This window comes from Ambystoma mexicanum, chromosome 8 (assembly GCF_040938575.1).
Source record: "Ambystoma mexicanum isolate Mex_15411 chromosome 8, UKY_AmexF1_1, whole genome shotgun sequence".
NCBI classification, from domain to species: Eukaryota; Metazoa; Chordata; class Amphibia; order Caudata; family Ambystomatidae; genus Ambystoma; species Ambystoma mexicanum.
In genome coordinates, this window is record NC_090929.1 from 150,386,921 (window position 1) to 150,404,150 (window position 17,230).

The window sequence follows — 17,230 nt, forward strand, 5'->3', positions numbered from 1 at the left end:
TGGACTTCCCTACTAGCACCCTTTTCACTTTCTTCTTTTATAGAATAGGGAGTGGATTTGTAGGTTTAGGGAAAGAGTATTTTGCACTTTGAATAAAGACCCTGAACAATGCAGCCTTTTCACCAAAGAGCACAAAGCCGTGAAGCTCAGTCATGTTTACAGTAAGATTGGCCACCAACGTTACCGAATAGAGTAGACCTTCACACTGCTGACAGTTGGTCTCCGGAATCCCCACACCAGTAATCTTCAGGAACACCCTCCTAACAGTGGTCAAAGTATAGCTCGTCAACCCACAAGCGCACACACAGATGTCCACACAGAAAATGCACGCGTTAAAGCATCAAGAAATACACATTTACAGGGAATGGCTTTAAATTTAGAAAACAAGCTTTAAAACGAAAATATAAATATATGAACGAAGAGATAAAAAAGTGCAAGAACATTCATCCATAGCACTGAGTTCAAGGGAAAATGATGCGGATAGTTTATCAAAGTTCCATGGGAGTGGCAGAGAAGACAACTTTGAGGCCATTGAGAATAGACAATTCCTCCAGAATATTTGTAGACCCAGGTTAAGTGCCCAGGCACCCGAAGAAGGAAGGATTAAACTTAGAAGCAGACGGTCATTGTGGTTTTACCTAAAAAGAAGGCCTGCACACAGAGTCAAAAAGTACTGAAGACCGCCACCAGAGACCGATTCAAGGCCCAAGGTACCAAAGTACGTTGACGTGTGCAAAGGACAGGAGAAATGGTCCATAGGTGGAGAGTTCAGAGTGGAGTTAATTCTGGTTTTGGTTCCTCAAAGGACTGCACATGCAACTCCTCAGCATCTAAGCATGGTTCCAAAGAACCAGACATGGTGGGAAGACCCACAAGTGATAACTCAATATGGACCACAGGATATCAGCAGAAGCACGATGCAGAATACTGGATCTTCAGCACCGGCCAGTGATGCTGTAGTGAGGGATGCAAGAGCAACCCTCGAGGAAGGACTGTGCCACGAGTCCGGACCATGGTGTCGCTCGAAGTGCAGACGAATGGTAGCAGCAACTCCGCTTGGTTTCCTGGAAGGCAGCATGGGCACCCACTTCGGTTCTAGGTGCAGACATGGAAACCAGGAGCTCAACTGGGTACAGACAGGGGTGCGGTGAAGAGGGTTGAGCGGTTCCCACAGAGTGAAGAGCCTAAAATAGGATTCACCTGGACAAGGAGAGAGTGCTTTGCCTGGAGGAAGATCAGGAGATGGCAACACGGGATTACTGCACGCATCTGAATCAGCACAGCATCTTCCATGCAGGTTCACAAATGCCTCTGGATTTACAGACGCAGAGTGGTGGGTGCTACTTCAGTCCTCCAATCTTTAGCAGTGCAAGATTCAATGTTTTGAAAACCATCTAATCAAGATGGGACAGGCAAACATGGGTGTAGACAGACACACAGACACCTGTAGAACTTGTAAAGGAAAAAATGGCCGGAAATGCAAATCTCCATGATCAGCTGTACCTCTTCAGAGGTATTCTTCCTTTCCTCACTTTCCCCAGAGCTCTGGTCCTCTCTAGGCTGGACTATTGCAACAGCCTCTTTCTAAATCTTCCTGCCTCTACTCTTCGACCTTCACAACTTATCCAGAACAGGAGTGCGAGACTTGTCCTTGACCTCAAATGCAGGGATCGTATCTCTCCAGCTCTGACACCTCTTCACTGGCTCCCTACCGCTGCAAGGATCAACTTCAAGACCCTTTGCATCATCCACAAGGCGTTCTGGGGCCTGGGACCGCACTACCTCCAACTTTCTTTTCCAAAACATCTTCCCTCGAGTTCTTCGCTCATCCACCTCCAACTCTCCGGGGGTCAGACGCTTCTCCAAGCTGAGAGTTGGAGGAAGATCTATCTCCTCGGCTGGGGCCTCTCTCTGGAACAACCTCCCTGCTCCTCTCAAACTTTAGCAGAACCACCTCTGGTCCCGGAAGCAACTCAAGACCTTCCTTTCCACTTACGCTTTCTCTCTTCCTCTTCAGTGCTGATGCGGCTGACTGCTCTGTGCACTGGTCACCCTCTGAACTCCGGCCCAGGCTCCTCCATGTCCAGATGCCCTTGCACGGTCTCCGGGCCCCCACTTAAGGGTCTGTATCTGCAACCCTGCGGTCCCTTCTGTCTGCACTAATGAGCCACCCGCTGGCTGCACTTGTGAGTTAACAGCACTTCCCCTTCAACTCCCTCCCTCCCTGGCACTACTCCCCTTCCGTCTTCCCCGCACTTGCGTGATCTGAATGACAACAAGGCCTAGTAAATAGTTATTCTGTCCTTCCTAGTTTCCCCCTCCTCGTCTTGTCACGCGTAGAAACACTTATGCAGGCAAGTTATAAACGCCACATCATATCATAAAATACAAAGAACATCCACAAACTAAACAGCTAGTTTGCAAGACTTAAACACCCCCCCCCCCCCCCCCCGGTAGACACACCCTGGGACACAATGGGCCTCTTTGGCAGTAGCTCGGCAACAGTAGCCATATGGGCTACCTATGGGCTACCTTGGGACGCACATGAAAAAAGCTGTGGCTTTCAAAGAAGTTGAAGTTTAAATATCTGCAAAATTAATTCGGCATTTTTAAAAGCCTGCAAAAAGTCAAGGAAACCAACAACACAGTAAACTAAAAGTAGCCAAATAGGACTTTCACATAACAAAAGTACAGGAGGTACTATATCTAATAGGCATTACATAGAAAATAATGTAATCACAGCTCTAGTATATCATTATTACAAGTCGTCTTAAGGTTTGTTAGACATAAACAGGAGACTTTAGTGCTGCAATTAATCTTTTAAAATGTGGATCAGGGACCGGGATTCGAACCCGCGTTGCTCTGTGTTGGATTGCTTCCACGACAGAAACGCGTTCCCCCTGAGCCATCCTCCCTGCCCGGCTTTGAGGCAAGTGCAGCACTTCAAGCGAACTTCGAGCCCCATATGATGCTTGCTCTGGGCTATTAGAGAATGATTATGGATAATCTCCCTCTGAAGCAGTCAGCCAGTTCCTTGCAGGGTTAAGATTTGCTTTTGGAAAATACAACTGCCCGAGTTCAAAGAGATGGCTACACAGGAGACTGCAGCGATTTTCCCCGAGCGCATCACTTCCCATCAGTGCTGGTTCATGAACAGCACAATTAGTGTGTTGCATGTGGGCTGCCGTGAAGTCGCACACAGTGGGCCCAAGGCAGGTGTTGTGGGAACGCGCCCTTTCAAGAAAACAGACGCAAAACGTTAAGGACACCAAGTACAGTGACCACCAGAGCCTCAAGAGAAGGATACACCCACACATAAGCCAGTCCATTGTCCGGGGCCAATGCGCTGCAAACCTGCCAATTTACAACCCCGCCCCCTTTTATTGCCTTTAACTTCAGTATGAAGACGAATGGCCCAATTAAAGTCCTACAAACCAAAGGCATCAATGATCGTCAGAAATGTTTTTTTTTTTTTACTAATGTGTTGGGCAAATCATCAGGGAGCAGATGTTGGCAAAGCAGAGCTTTGCCCACTATAAGTCAATTTCTTATTTGGCAACCATGGTGTCCCATTCTCCATGAAAGTGCTCAGTTGCTGGATTCTCCAAGGAGAGGACCGATTCATGCGGAATTCAATGAATGGTGAATGGTCACAAAAGCAGGCCTGGGCAAGCATTCCTTCATTCAGTTTCCTCAAGAAGCAAAAATGGAATGACAATCTGCCAAAGCTTTTCTTTATGTACACAGATGCCTCGGTTCTGGGGAGGGAAGTCGCTTTGGATCCTTCGTACCTTAAATTAAAAGTTAAAAAATAAAAAGGAAAGCAGGTTTCTCTCGTTATTGGTCTTTGAAACCCCCCCCTCCTCCATTAAAAGGATCCTCAGGTGCTCAATGCTTTCAATCCCCATATTTCAGAAAAACAAATCTTTTGGATGGTCACGTACAGGGCTAGGTTCCAAACTCTAGAATAACCTTACTCTATATACCAGGCAAACCACTGATCTGGTTTCAAAAAAGGAAAAACGTTCTTGAATGCTCGGTAGCTAAAGAGCAGTCTTCCTTGGTCCATTATGGTTGTCCGAGAGCTTGGGAACCGTTGGTTAGCAGCGCCTCCAAAATTCCCTCTTGAAATAGAAATAACCAAGGACTGAGTAGTGATCGGAAATAAACATTTCCTACAGATTAACAAAATAATTCTCCCCTACATTTTATAGGTCATTATATGACAGCTCAATGCCTCAGGAACCAGAGACAGGTTAATTTCAATCCTTTTAGTAGGAGGATATGCTTCCACGAAACAGATTAACTCAATCAGTGCATGTAATGTTTGACAGCTACGTTGCTATTGGATAAATGAATGAGTGGAGACTTTTTCTACTCATTCTTATGGGCTCGGTCTTTTGGAACTCTTTCCTTTGTGTTTTACTGTCCTATGGAGTCTACTTTCCTCCATCTCTCTTTATAACGCATATGTATTTTTCTATTGCAGCACATAGCTCCTTATGGGCAGTGTTGCTGGGGACCATTTGGATGCTCCTTTGAGATGATTTTCTATATCCCATAGTAATTACAGTTCTTAAGGATAGATACTTCATATCTCTCCTAAACGTTAAAGTCTTAGAGATTGGCACACACCAGAATCTGTTGAGTGCCAAGGGTATACTTAGTATCCCTCTTCTCTCTGCTCCTGTGACTTTTATGAGAGACAATCTCCCAGTTAGGGCTTCTGGCAGTAGATTTGTTCTACCAACTATTGTGTGAATGTTCTACTACAGGCTATTTCCATAGCCCCAGTTATACACAATACGTCACCAAGTACCAACTTGGTGGCTCCTTTCTTTTTTTGCCATTACTAGCATGGTTGTTCTTTGTCAGCCCTTCTTCTACCGTCCTCGGAGGGCGAGGCCTGTGTGTATGTTTTGGTGGGAAGTCTTGGGTGTCCCTGCCCAGGCTTCAGTGTGTCTGGGCAGGCAGGAGGTGGGGGAGGAGTTTTTCACTCCCCTTTCCTAAATCTGCCCGAGTGCCTGAATGGAACCAACTCACACTGGGGGTCTTGCTTTCCTAAATAGACAGCCACCCACCCCTTTCTGGGAATTGCAGAGAGATATTGAAGAGAGGTGTGTTGGAGCTGTATAAAAGGTAAGGCTCCTGAGGTGAAAGGCAAGTTGGCCACTGGAAACTGATGTAACCGAAGATGATGACCGGAGACGCCTGAAAACCCTTTGCAACACCATGAAGCGACCAGTGGTGTCTGAACTGGGTTTTCTGCGCGACTGAGGAACTCGAATGAGGATGACTCCTCTTTGACTGGTGGGAACAACCAGTACCAAGACAACAATTTATTTGAGCCATCTCCTAACACCCTGTGAGTTTCCAGAGCCGCGGAACCTCAATGCCAGGAGACCTGCTGCCCATTTCGAGTGAATCGTTGTGGAAAGGCCAAATACGTCCAAGTCTTTGATGAGCCCACAAGGATGCTCAACAGAAACAATCCAACTCACTCAGACCCCCTCAGCAGAGTGTGGGACTGCAGGAACCGAAGATCGACCCAGCGACTCGCATACTTTGTTGGTGCTGCAGAAAAAGCCGCAGAGTAACCAGAGAAGTTGTTAAAGCCGTGCCAGAGGTCCTCCCTCGAGACTGCTGCTGAGAAATGCAGTCCATTGTCCTCCCTTTCATCATCAGACCAAGGAATCCGGAGGTCAGGTCCAGCGCTGCCACATCGAGGAGAATCCATGCACGATCTCATCTTCTAACCTAAGGTACTGTGGGGAGAAAGGTATTGCTTACCTTGATCTATGAAGTCTCTCCAGAGCGTTGGAGTACACCCAGAGCTGTCCAGGGTACCCCCACCCCTGCCACCCTCAGACTCAAGCCACTGCTCGTTTCCCTTTAGCAAGTCCTTAATAGGGTCTCCGACGTTGGGTTAATCTTGCTACATCCTAAAGACTAGAGACTCGAAAGCATCCACAGGAACTTTACGTATTCTGCAGCTTGTCAAGACTTTAAGCCCTCTCCGAACTGCCTTTAGCTAGGGTTGCGTTTTGGAATTTAAAAGACTTGCTGTGTGAAGAAACTGCCTCTATAACCGTATGCCTTGGTAGTATAACACTAACCAACTATTTTCCTCCCCAAAAGTGACTATACATGTATGCAGTGTAAATGTCTTTACCATATTTCTACCAAGATTTGCGAGTGCGCGTTATTACCGTTAATACGATAGACCCATCATGTAACCGCAAGCAACTACAAACTAAGCAGTGGCCTTTAAAAAGTATACTAAATTATTCCTAGGTGTTAGTGTGCCAAGTATTTAAAGTGATTTTTGTGTGAATATAATAAATCTATATTTTATTATAAATGTATGTGCAAGTGTTTCTTTGATGTGCTTTACTGACTAGCTTCAGTGCACTTACCTACAGCTCACATCTTCCTCTTATAATAAGCCTGACTGCTCTGCCACCCTTTCAAGGTTCCCGAGTAGTACAGACTGATACTAAGAGTTGGGGGGGGAGGATCTACAACCCACTGATAGCTTACTAAAGTCTTAGCTTGAAGTGGGACATCAGGAAAACTTCAACAAGCATCTAGTGGGTGATCAGGGAGTATTACTAGTGGTTTAAACCCAAAGCATCAACAAGTGTGTACCCGTCATACTATCCCTACATTGCGTGTGCAGATACCCAGGATACTCCTTGAGAAGACACCCTCGGATTACATTCTGTGAGGCTGGACTATTGTGCTACAGGGTTTAGGTACTTTATAATTACGAGTTCTGTTCTAATGTCCCCCACTATTTGTGTACACTTTTTTAATCCAATTCCTCGTGGTGGGGAACTGATTCTGCACAGATACAAGCACCAGAAAGACTATTACTGACTAAGTAGATTGATATTTTATTTCTATCAATAAGTAAAATTGGTCTTGGACTTGTGACTCTTAAGAGATTCACATGCTATGGATGGATGTCCGCCTCTTATTTTGGATTCATTTATTTTTTTAATTAAATGTTATTGTTTAGAGCACCGATCTAGCTCGAGAGCAGCAGAGCACTGCACAGAGTGTAGGTAGCCAGCATTTGGGATTCCATCTTTGAACAATAGCGCAGTACTGCGAGGTCTGTTTGTCGGTATGTGCAGCCACTGGAATTAGTCCTTGGTCAGGTGTTGGTGAAGAGCCATGTTTGAGAGATTTGCAAAATATGACAATTGTGGGGGCATTCTAAGCTGACACCAGGATAGAGTTCCAGAGGGTGAGTGCGTGACAAGAGAAGGATCGTTTACAGTTCCTCTCTTTGCGATGAGTTGCGATTCAAGCCGGTTGGTCGATTTGCTTCACAGGGAGGTTGTGCCACCAGACATGTGGAGCTTAACTGCCAGGTACGCCGTATGCTACTCAGGACTGAACTGGGAGCCCCGTCAGGAGAGCATTTTCCCCCATCAATGTTTCGAGACCATAAGGGCCTGCACTACAGTCCAGAGGATCTGCAGCAGGATGAAGGGTTTGATTTTTCGAAGGATGGAGATTTTGAGCCAGGCTATTTGGGCCTTCTTGGCTATGTCTTTCTGGGAGGACAGGCTGCTGTCAGGAGTCATTGTGGATCAAATCCTTTGAGGTGCATTTCATTGAGCCATTGTTGGACAAGTTGTTTTTAGTAGGTAGACTGGTGAGGAGGACAAATTCAGTCTTGGATGGGTTTAGTTCGAGGCAGGCAGTTCACTGGATGATGGCTAAGTAATCGCTGAGATGAAGGATGTCCTGTGCACTATTTACTCATGTACAACTTTGTCCGTGTATTGGTGGATGGCTATATCGGGATCTTTGAGGAGAGTGCCCAAAGGCTCCATGTAAAGGTTAAAAAGGATCATTGAGAGGATGGAGCCTTGGGGGACTCTGCAGGAGACCTGGGGTCTGTTAGAACACAACAAGTTCATTTGAACAACCTGGTGTCTACCTGAGAGTTAGGAGGTAAACCAATTCAGAACAGTGCCAGAGAATCCCAATCCAGCCAGCAAGGAGGGAGACAAGGATGCAGTGGCCAACTGTAGAATGCAGCTGAGAGGTCATGGAGGGTGAGGAGGCAGGAGTCGCCCCATCTATGATTTGGAGGCCATCATCCACCACCTGGATGGTGGCTGTCTCAATGTTACACTTGGGGCAGAACCCTGACTGAGTCATTTAGGAGGCAGAGATGTACTATTCTGGCGAGTAGTTGTGTAAAAACGACTTTTACTGAGAGGACACCTCTGACAGGAAGTCTACATCAGCTTCACCTCCCTTGCCTGTATACAATCGTCTCCCCACGGAAATTGCATCTGGCTGGTGCTTGGTTGTCATTGGCCCAACCTGCCATGGGTGGATTGGATACCCTGGTTGGGCTGAGGGTACAGCACAATGCCCCTCTTGTGCTAGCAGAGCCAGAACCTGGTGGCTGTACAGTTCTGCATCAAAAAGGAACAAATGACTTCAGAGTCATGTTCGTTCTTTTCCTTGTCCAATGCCTGATGCACTTGTTTCCCAATGAGGGTTCACCGAGTAGTGTACCCTGGGTCGCAGGACCAAACCAGCAACACTGAACATACAAAACCTTTTCAGGACTGCTGGATTAGCTACTTGGTGGCCTGCATCCATTGGGTGAAAGACCGTGGCCTCCAAGGAGGGTGCAGCCCTTTCTCCCAAACGCCTTCTGGGGAACATTTAAAGTGACCAGCAGCAGAAAAAGCACTGGCTGGACACTGGCACCCAGGACTGTGCCCTCTGAAGTGGGACCCTGAAAGTGTTCTTGACAAGCTTTCTGACTTAATTAGCTTTCCTCAGGGATCTGGTGATGGGCCCCACAGCGCCCAAAAGACGGTGTCATTGGCTCCCTAAGCAATTTTGAGCCAAGCTTGAGCACTCCGAATGCCTTCAAGACACTGCAAAGCTATCTTTGACACTCAACCTTAAGCAGCTTTATGTCCCTACCAGCTAGACCAATCCAAACATGGCTTGACCACACCACTTCGTTGGACCCAGTAAAGCCAGCTCACTGCAAAAGCCACATTTCCACTTTCCTTGCATCAATTCCCTTTTGAGCCATCGAGCCAGGCAGACTTGAAAATCAGCAGACTGTCCTAAACCCATCTGAGCCTAAAGCAGTTTCCAAATTTTGATCTGCATCACTTTGAATCCAGTTGAGACACCTCAGCAACCCAAACCCCAACCCAAAGCCAAGTCAACTCACCGGAAAGCACTCAGAAACCTACCTCGACATGGTCAAGATCCTGAAAGAACCGAATCAGTGATTCTGTCTCACTGGCTTTGTTCTATGGGCCTCTGTGATGTTTAAGACCTCATTTTATACCTTAAAGACAGTTTCTTGAAATTGGTTGGGTATTGAACACTGGTCTACAGGTAAACCAGTCTTGTCGAAAATTCAGAGTGCCCTTTTCTCCCAAAGGCTACGTTCTCTGCATTTTATTGCAGGGGTGGATGGTTAGTGTTTACTAGTTTGTTTGCCCTTAAAGTCTTGTTTCACAGAGCATTGATTGGACATTGTTTATTTTGGCACTTACCGTACTATTGGTTTTTGGATGGTTCCAAGATTCGACGACCCTCTGCCCACGCTACCTTAGAGTTGACGGAGGTTTACCACTCATGTTGGGCCCGTTTCACCTTCATGATCGAGACCACTGCTAGTTTAAATAATAGTGGGGGGCTGAGGAGGAGTTTAGCAACCACTCATTTCTATACTTCTGCAGGAAAGTGGTCAATATCTCAGAAAATGAAGGATGCGTTGTAGAGTTCACTTGGCACGAGACCGGTGCGAGTGTCCATCCAACATTTGGATGAATTGTTTTGGTCCTTTGTTTAACTTTGCTTTCAGCTCCAACTGGTGGCAGGAGCACAAAGCAGAAAGGTGCGGACCATCAATCGGCAAATCCCAACAAATATTCACTGCAGACTAAGATGTAGATCTTCACATCAGGAAATGTATCTGCACTGCACAAAATGTGCTTCATTCACTCACTCAAATGTATTGCAGCCCTTAACACAAGCCTTCGATTCAAAGGTTTTCAACTGCGCCAGCTAAGCGCACTAGGAGTAGCAGGGCACTTGGGTCTAGAACATGGCCATTTGGTGTTAGCAGACAATCCTTCCGTCTCATTTACTCTGCCTGTGCCTCGCCTCAACCAGTGAACCTAAAAGCAATCCAGGCCAACACCAAGGGCTCTACCCACACATTTGGCAGATCCCATAAATTAAGATTCATTAATATGAAACAGCGTAAAGCAGACTTGCTTGGGTTTTTATGTTCTTCGGTTCAGTGAGCCTGGAGGGAGACCAGTTAGGATTCTGGAACAGGCAGGAGAGTAGCAGGCATGTCCTGAACTCCGGGCAGTTTGAGGCTTGCAGGGAAAGGAATCCCTGGCAGCCAGTCCCTGCATCGGGTCTGACGGAGCACATCGCTGGAGAGGCAGGAGTACAGGATTAATTTACTAGTAGAGGTTGCCAAGTAAATAATCCCTTTTTGTACATAACTCCAAATACAAATCTATACTAGAACTAGAGGCGATGGGTGAACATGCAGGCAGTCTACTTTCGGCTACAGAAATGGGATTGGACAGATTGTGAACAATGGCAATCTTGTGCACAACACTTGTATTGTTTTGAATTTTGCATCATGGTCTGCAAAAAGGGTAGGGAGTATGAGCTTTGTATAAAACAGTGTTCTTTTTAAAGTTGGGGTGCTGCTTTAAAGTTTCTGGGACAGGGAAAAGTTAAAGGAATGAAGCTACCCGGGTGCCCCATCCCATTTGGTGGAGGTTTCAATACTTTTGGTTTTGTTTTCTATTGTATAGACCAGGGCTCAAGTCGAGGGTACACGCGGGGGGACAGAGTCCACCCACTATTTTCAGAGGGGGGGGACTAACTTCCCCCCAGCTAAAATGAGAAACATTCAATGTGCTCTTTGAATTTATGAATTAAAGCTGCCCTCAGGGATCAAAACACAGTCGTCAGGTTTGTAGAACAGACACTTCACCACGGCACTATATAACCTGATGAAAAACAAACAACTAAAGGTAAAATGACCCATTTCGGTACTGCAAGTCCCAGGGAAAACATTTGTATTGGTTCTTGGAGTTTAAAACGTGCACACATTTTAACGTTTTCAAAAACACTTTTCGAAGAAAATATCCTCTCTTGGTTTTGTGTGTGTGTGTTGATTTTATGAAAGTCAAATGCCATTTGTCCTGCCTGTGCAATTTAGGTGGTTATACAAAGCCAATTTAATGAAATGTGCATGTTTCACCCCGATATGCTAATTTCTGGTGACGTCACATCCCATTGCATTTAGTGAGGAGTCCCCCCACTTTAATGTTTAGGACTTGACCCCTGGTATAGACGTAGATTCATTCTACACTACAAAAATGTTTGTTAAAATTAACTAATCTGCATAATTATTTGAATATTTTCACATGGAGCAGAGCAGGAAGCAAACTTCGCTTTTCTCTTGAATATGCTTGAAAAGGTCAAAGTAAATCATATGTTTGAGAAGATCAGTACTTTCAGGATATCATTGCTGTTCAATATCCCTTTATTGAATTTTCAAACCCATAAACCTCAATTGACATTGAATGTTTGTGCTTGCTGAATTTCTCTCCGCAATTAATTGAGTCAAATTTTGTGGGTTGGTGGATTTTGTTTTGTTTGTGGTTAAATGTCCCTTGTCGGACAGGCGAGAGGGGGGATTGAGTAAATAGTGGAAGGGATATTTAACCAATGTTTTTTTCCCTATTCCTTCCCCCCCCTTTCCTGTTTTTTCCTGCCCCCTTCAACCTCTCGCGTAGTCAACACCACCCTCGTTACTTTTTGCTGTGTTGCATTCCCCCGTCTTGTTCGTGTACGGGACAGCCAGTGTCCCTTGCAATGCCTGCAATTACTCACCTTTGAACTTTCTCATGCCCACTTCTTACCATCATATCCAAACCCTGCTCCAGTCCTACACCCACTGCACCCAAATTACTCTTGACCCCAGAAAATGGATCTTGCTGGACACTTTAAATGATACAGTACCTTGGAATCCAAGATCCTAACAGATCCGCAGACCACTCTCCCATAGACACAAAGGTCACACTCAATTTTGAAGGATTCCGCTTTGTGGCACGACACCAGCAGACTCCACTAGTCTCCGCTGTGCAGAACTATCCAGGTGTGCAGTTTCAAGGTATTACTAGTACGCAGTGATGGGTACACCCTCATTCTTACATTGGCATAACCTTCTCTGTGGCAGATTACAGCTTCTGCCCTTCGCTAATGCGGGTCTCGTTTCATGGCCTCTCACTTTAATGGGATTCCTTTTGACAGGAGTCTGTTGGTCTTGGGTAATGATTGAACGGTCAGTGTGACACAGGAAATTTGCCACATCTCAGGATTCCAGCGCGGCTAAATGAGCAGATCACTTCATAATTCTTCTGGTCTATCTGACCAACACGTGTGAGATCAAGAGGGGCCACGATTGGCTAGAATCCACTATGATCAGATGTTAAACACTGTAGCAGGAGAGTTTCCCAGCACCCAAGCACATTCAAAGTGGCTTTTTAATCTCTTTGGATCTAAAGCCTAAATGCATTAACGAAGGAACCTTGAAGAACATCAGAAATGAAAAACTGCACTTCAGTTGCCCAATCTCTAACATGGGCCTGCAGCCTGAGGCTCTCTGGATATCTTGGACTACAACTCCCACGATTCCTCACACTGTGATATGACACAATAGGTTATTTATTACGTGCTTAATACCCAGCGGTCCGGGGATCGAACCTGTGTTGCGCCGTGTCGTCTCGAGCATGTTGCCCCTGAGCTATCCTCCCAGGACACGTCGACTATGATGGCTCGGGCGGATGTGATTTGTAGTCTGAAAAATCTGAAACTTCTGTACTGTAACGTAAAGTCCTATAGTCCACCAAGTCACTATTTTGACGCATGAAGGGTACACATAAAAGCGCTCTAGAAGTTAAACATGCACAGGGGTCTGCAACCATTGGCTTTCCATGCGTTTTGGACTACAGCCCGTCTGAGCGCTATTCAGCCTACTCGTTTGTAAGCGGTCCTGAGAATCGTAGTCTAAAACATTTGGGGCAGACAGGTTGGAGGCCCCTGCACTTTCAGAGTCCAGCAGAGTAATGGAGGGGGCCACAGTTCCCATCATGGCCAAGAGCACTTTTAAACCCTCACTGGTGCAGAAAGAAAATGAAATGGCCCTGGAGAGCTCCGACCAAATGGAACTTCTTGCTTCAGAAAAAAAGTAACTCGAGTTTCCTTCTACACCCCAGTCAGCTTCCTGCAAAATGTCTTGAAAGTCGAGGTTGGGAGACGACTGCGCACATGGAACGGATTCACTTGTGACCAATGGGATATTGGCAACCAACACCAGCCTAGGCAGGCGCCAATTCCAAGCCAGTCACAGGATGCAGCTGAGCAATATTGGCAATGAGCCAGTGCGTTCTACCGCCAAGAAATGGATCAGGAAGCAACAGGCAATTACTATCAATGAGTACATTATTGAAACGTTTAAAACATGCCTTCTTAAAAATGGAACACCACACTTATTAAAATTTCAAAGCACAAATATTCACAATTCCAGAGCCCTGCAGGCAAACCTCAAACTTCACTGCCGCAAACCATGGAGTCATAAAACCTGGGTGGCTTTAATTACCTGCACAGGTCCACCTCCAAGTTCCTCGTCCAGCTGAGCGCTCAGGAACGCGGAAGCAGCGATCTCATCCCGAGTGGAGCTGGCCCCCTGCCTGGGAGGAGAAAGATACCACTCAGTGTTGTGAACAATCGAGCATGTACACACTACACATTCCTGCGACCATTGCTGCTAAAAATAAGGACAATCCCTCATTACAAGTCAGGCGTTAAGGGTTTAACGGCGCAGTCGGCGCCGTTAACCCTTAACGCCCGATTCACACTTTAACGCCTGCTTTTTGCAGGCGTTAAAGTCCAAGGCGCTAAGCGACCTTGGTGCTAATTACGGCACCGTAATTTACGGCGCCGTAATTAGCGCCTTCCCCATCCCCATTATGCCCTATGGGGCAAAAATGGGAATGGGGGAAGGGCAAATGGTGAATGGGGAATTACCGCCCCACTCACCTTGGAATGGGGCGGTAATTCCGCCATCCACCATGGCGGAATCCGGCATGGACCATGGTGCCAATAGCACCATGGTCCACCGCCTGACTTGTAGTGAGGGCCAATGTCTAATTATATAGTGCTCCATGGAAGGATGAACAGCTGTGCGTGCCCCCCACAATTCATACATGTGGCACAATTCATACATGTGACTTGCAGGGAGCAAACAAAAAAAAAACTCAAAAAAAAAACTCTGCAGCTAGTGTTCTACACACCAAGCTATCTCACAGATTGGCAAATCAATGGTTTAGAAATACACACCACTCTTAAAATCACTTATACACAGAATTGGGTCACTAGGTCATAAAACGACCACCACGGAGATAAAGATGTGAATTTCAAATTGGTGCTTTAAGTTCCGGCCTCATTAAAGTTGCAGACCTCATGACCTACTGTGGTCACTCGCCCCAGCTACCCCCCAATCCAGTGTGAAGCGACAGCAAACACACGCATCCTCCTACAGCACCACAAAGTACCACAACCAGGCAGCAAATTGGACCCAAAAATGACTCGGAGGTTTCCATTCGGTGTTTCCCCTTTTAATCGAAGAGTACAGCCGCCCACTCTGCCACAGAACAGATTTCTTTCTTGGAATTAAACAAAAATAGATAAATAAATAAGTGGTGCATTCGCCAATATTTTGCTGGTTTCCCTTTACGATCTTTTCATCCAAAATTTGTTTTTATTAATGGGTAATTAGAAATGTATTATCCCAAAATACACTGTTAAATTGCACACAAAAATGTTCGCTGGATTCTTATTACTTGAATTCACATTTGGCTTGCCTCGCATTTGTGAAGCAGCATCCAAGGCGGTTACTACTATCCCCTTATGGGTTCATACATCCTTAGATTGTCCCAAGTATTTGGAAATGCGTGTCTTGCATTGCGAGCCTCATCACACTGCTTAATGTGGCGTCCCGTAGGGCACACTGGTTGTGGATTTTCATTTTGAGCAGCGCAAGAGGGGCTTCTTCAATGGCCGCTCTACACGACACGTGGGGCGGATTTAGCATAGAACGCCGTTTTCTAAACTGGAAGCTTCTTTGGAATTTCAGACTGGGAACTTACTGGGAATATGAAGGCTAGCTGGAGTTTACTGGTATTGTCGAGGTGACTGGGATTGTCAAACGGGGAGCTTACTGGGAGTCTAGCACAGCATGCCATGTTACATAGTAGATAAAAAGGGGGGTTCTGGGAGACTCTCTGCCAGACAGGAGTCCTGGTTACAAGAGCCTTACCCAGAGTCTTTAGCTCACTATCTTTCACAGAGAAGAAATATCCCAAACATATCAGTCTTTGTCCTGCCCTGGGGCAGTCCAGCAGCGAAATGCTAGGCAATTCTCCTCTGAACAAGAGTACCAACAGCAACCCCAGACACGTGTTTCGGTCTGGTTGGACCTCATCAGTAGGGTGTAGCTGTGCCTCTCTAAGATTAGGGAGCAAGGGGTCCACGTCTGGATTCCCCTAGTAACTTAGGGTGAGACCCAAAGTTACTTGAGATATGCAAATAACAAGGGGGGTCCTGGGAGACTCTCTGCCAGACATGAGTCCTAGTTACAAGAGCCTTACCCAGAGTCTTTAGTTCACGTTCTTTTACATAGTAGGACATATGCCATGACATATCCTGCAATGACAAACAACTTATGTTAGGACAGGTTGCAATATTGAAAGCTGTGCCGTGTCAAAATGGGTCAGTTTTAAAATGGAGTATACTGAGGTTTTTAAGTCTAATGTGGCACTACTTTTAGGGCAAGCCAGGCTTGGTATTCGAATCAGTGGCACAGATGTATGATATGATAGGTTATTTATAACGCGCTAAATACCCAGAGGTTTCTAAGCGTGGACCCAGGGATCGAACCTGTGTTGCTCCGTGTCGTCTTGCTTCCAAGGCGAGCACATTGCCCCCAGGCTATCCTCCCAAGACAAGGAAAGGATGTACATGGATGTTCAGAGTGCAGGAAAGACTATTGGTTCTGGTGTCATCTCTCATGTGAATGTTCTTGTAGCAGGGCCAAGACCTGCCATGTTTGGTCAGTCCACTGGTGCTGCAGTTCACCACTGAGGTGCGGTTACCCAATGCGGTCTGCGGTCTTTGCATTGGAGTAAAACAATAGCTGGGCTTAGAATGGTGCAAAACCGGACATTGGCCCATTGCACACCCAGCCATGTTACGTCATCTTACTGGTACTGTAGTCCGAGCAAACTTTGGCACTGCTCTAAAACAGATCAGTGAGAGGGGGTCAATTCCCCAAGTAATGATATGGGCCATAAAGATGCGGCAAGTGCCGGTAGAGGTCCCCACCAAGACGTATATGCTTGCGGATTATCGGAAACCAGTTCAGACTGGCAATTCAGCCCACGCCAGCCAGCCAACAGCAGGTGCTGCCAGGGGGATATAGTCTTTGCTACTGTGTTCACCCCGGACTGGCCGACCGCTGCGGCCTTAGCTCAGCAGTGGGGGGCATTGGACACCCTTCTTTCCAGCACCTGAAACAGAAGGTAACACTACAGTGCCAGGAATCAATAACCAAGCTAAGATGGAAACAACGTAAACTACAGCTCTGTTTACGAAAATAACAGGTGTGTAAAACAATCAATGGGCATTGAAATGCCAGTCTTCTTGTAACAAGAACAAGTGTTTTAAAGTTGTTCCCAAACCCCCCGCCCCCAAGGAAAATCAGTTAATATGTTCAGGTCTGGTTTGAGGGTGTTATGCACCCTACCTCTGCGCCTTTGAGTTGCTTCAACCCCCTGCCCCTTGATACAGTCCGTTTTATGGGGTTTCCACAACCTTCTCTCAGGTTATTCTCATTTGGGAATAGCCCAGGTTTGAAACTATTAAACCCTCAGCTTCCCTCCACCCCACACAAATGGCTGGCCTTCGGGCTTTAGGTCAGGTTTAAAGGCTCCCCCTCGGGGTCATTCCCCACTGACCTCCCTAGTTATTCACTCTCTTGCCTTTTCTTTAGCTTGTGAGGACTTCTGGGTATTCACCCTGACATTTTCCCAAAATGGCTACAAAGGGCCACCGTCACCTAAAGCAGCAGGAAAGT

The 17,230-nt window shown here is 46.3% G+C and overlaps 1 protein-coding gene across 3 annotated transcripts in view; it reads right to left on the minus strand.

Annotated features, from left to right (window-relative positions):
* Positions 1–17,230, minus strand: part of GSN (gelsolin) — a 291,591-nt gene that overhangs the window by 60,737 nt on the left and 213,624 nt on the right. For all 3 annotated transcript variants that reach the window (XM_069609519.1, XM_069609518.1, XM_069609517.1), the window contains exon 11: positions 13,697–13,787. In XM_069609519.1, coding sequence (XP_069465620.1) covers positions 13,697–13,787 — 91 coding nt within the window. The remainder of the gene's footprint in view (positions 1–13,696; positions 13,788–17,230) is intronic.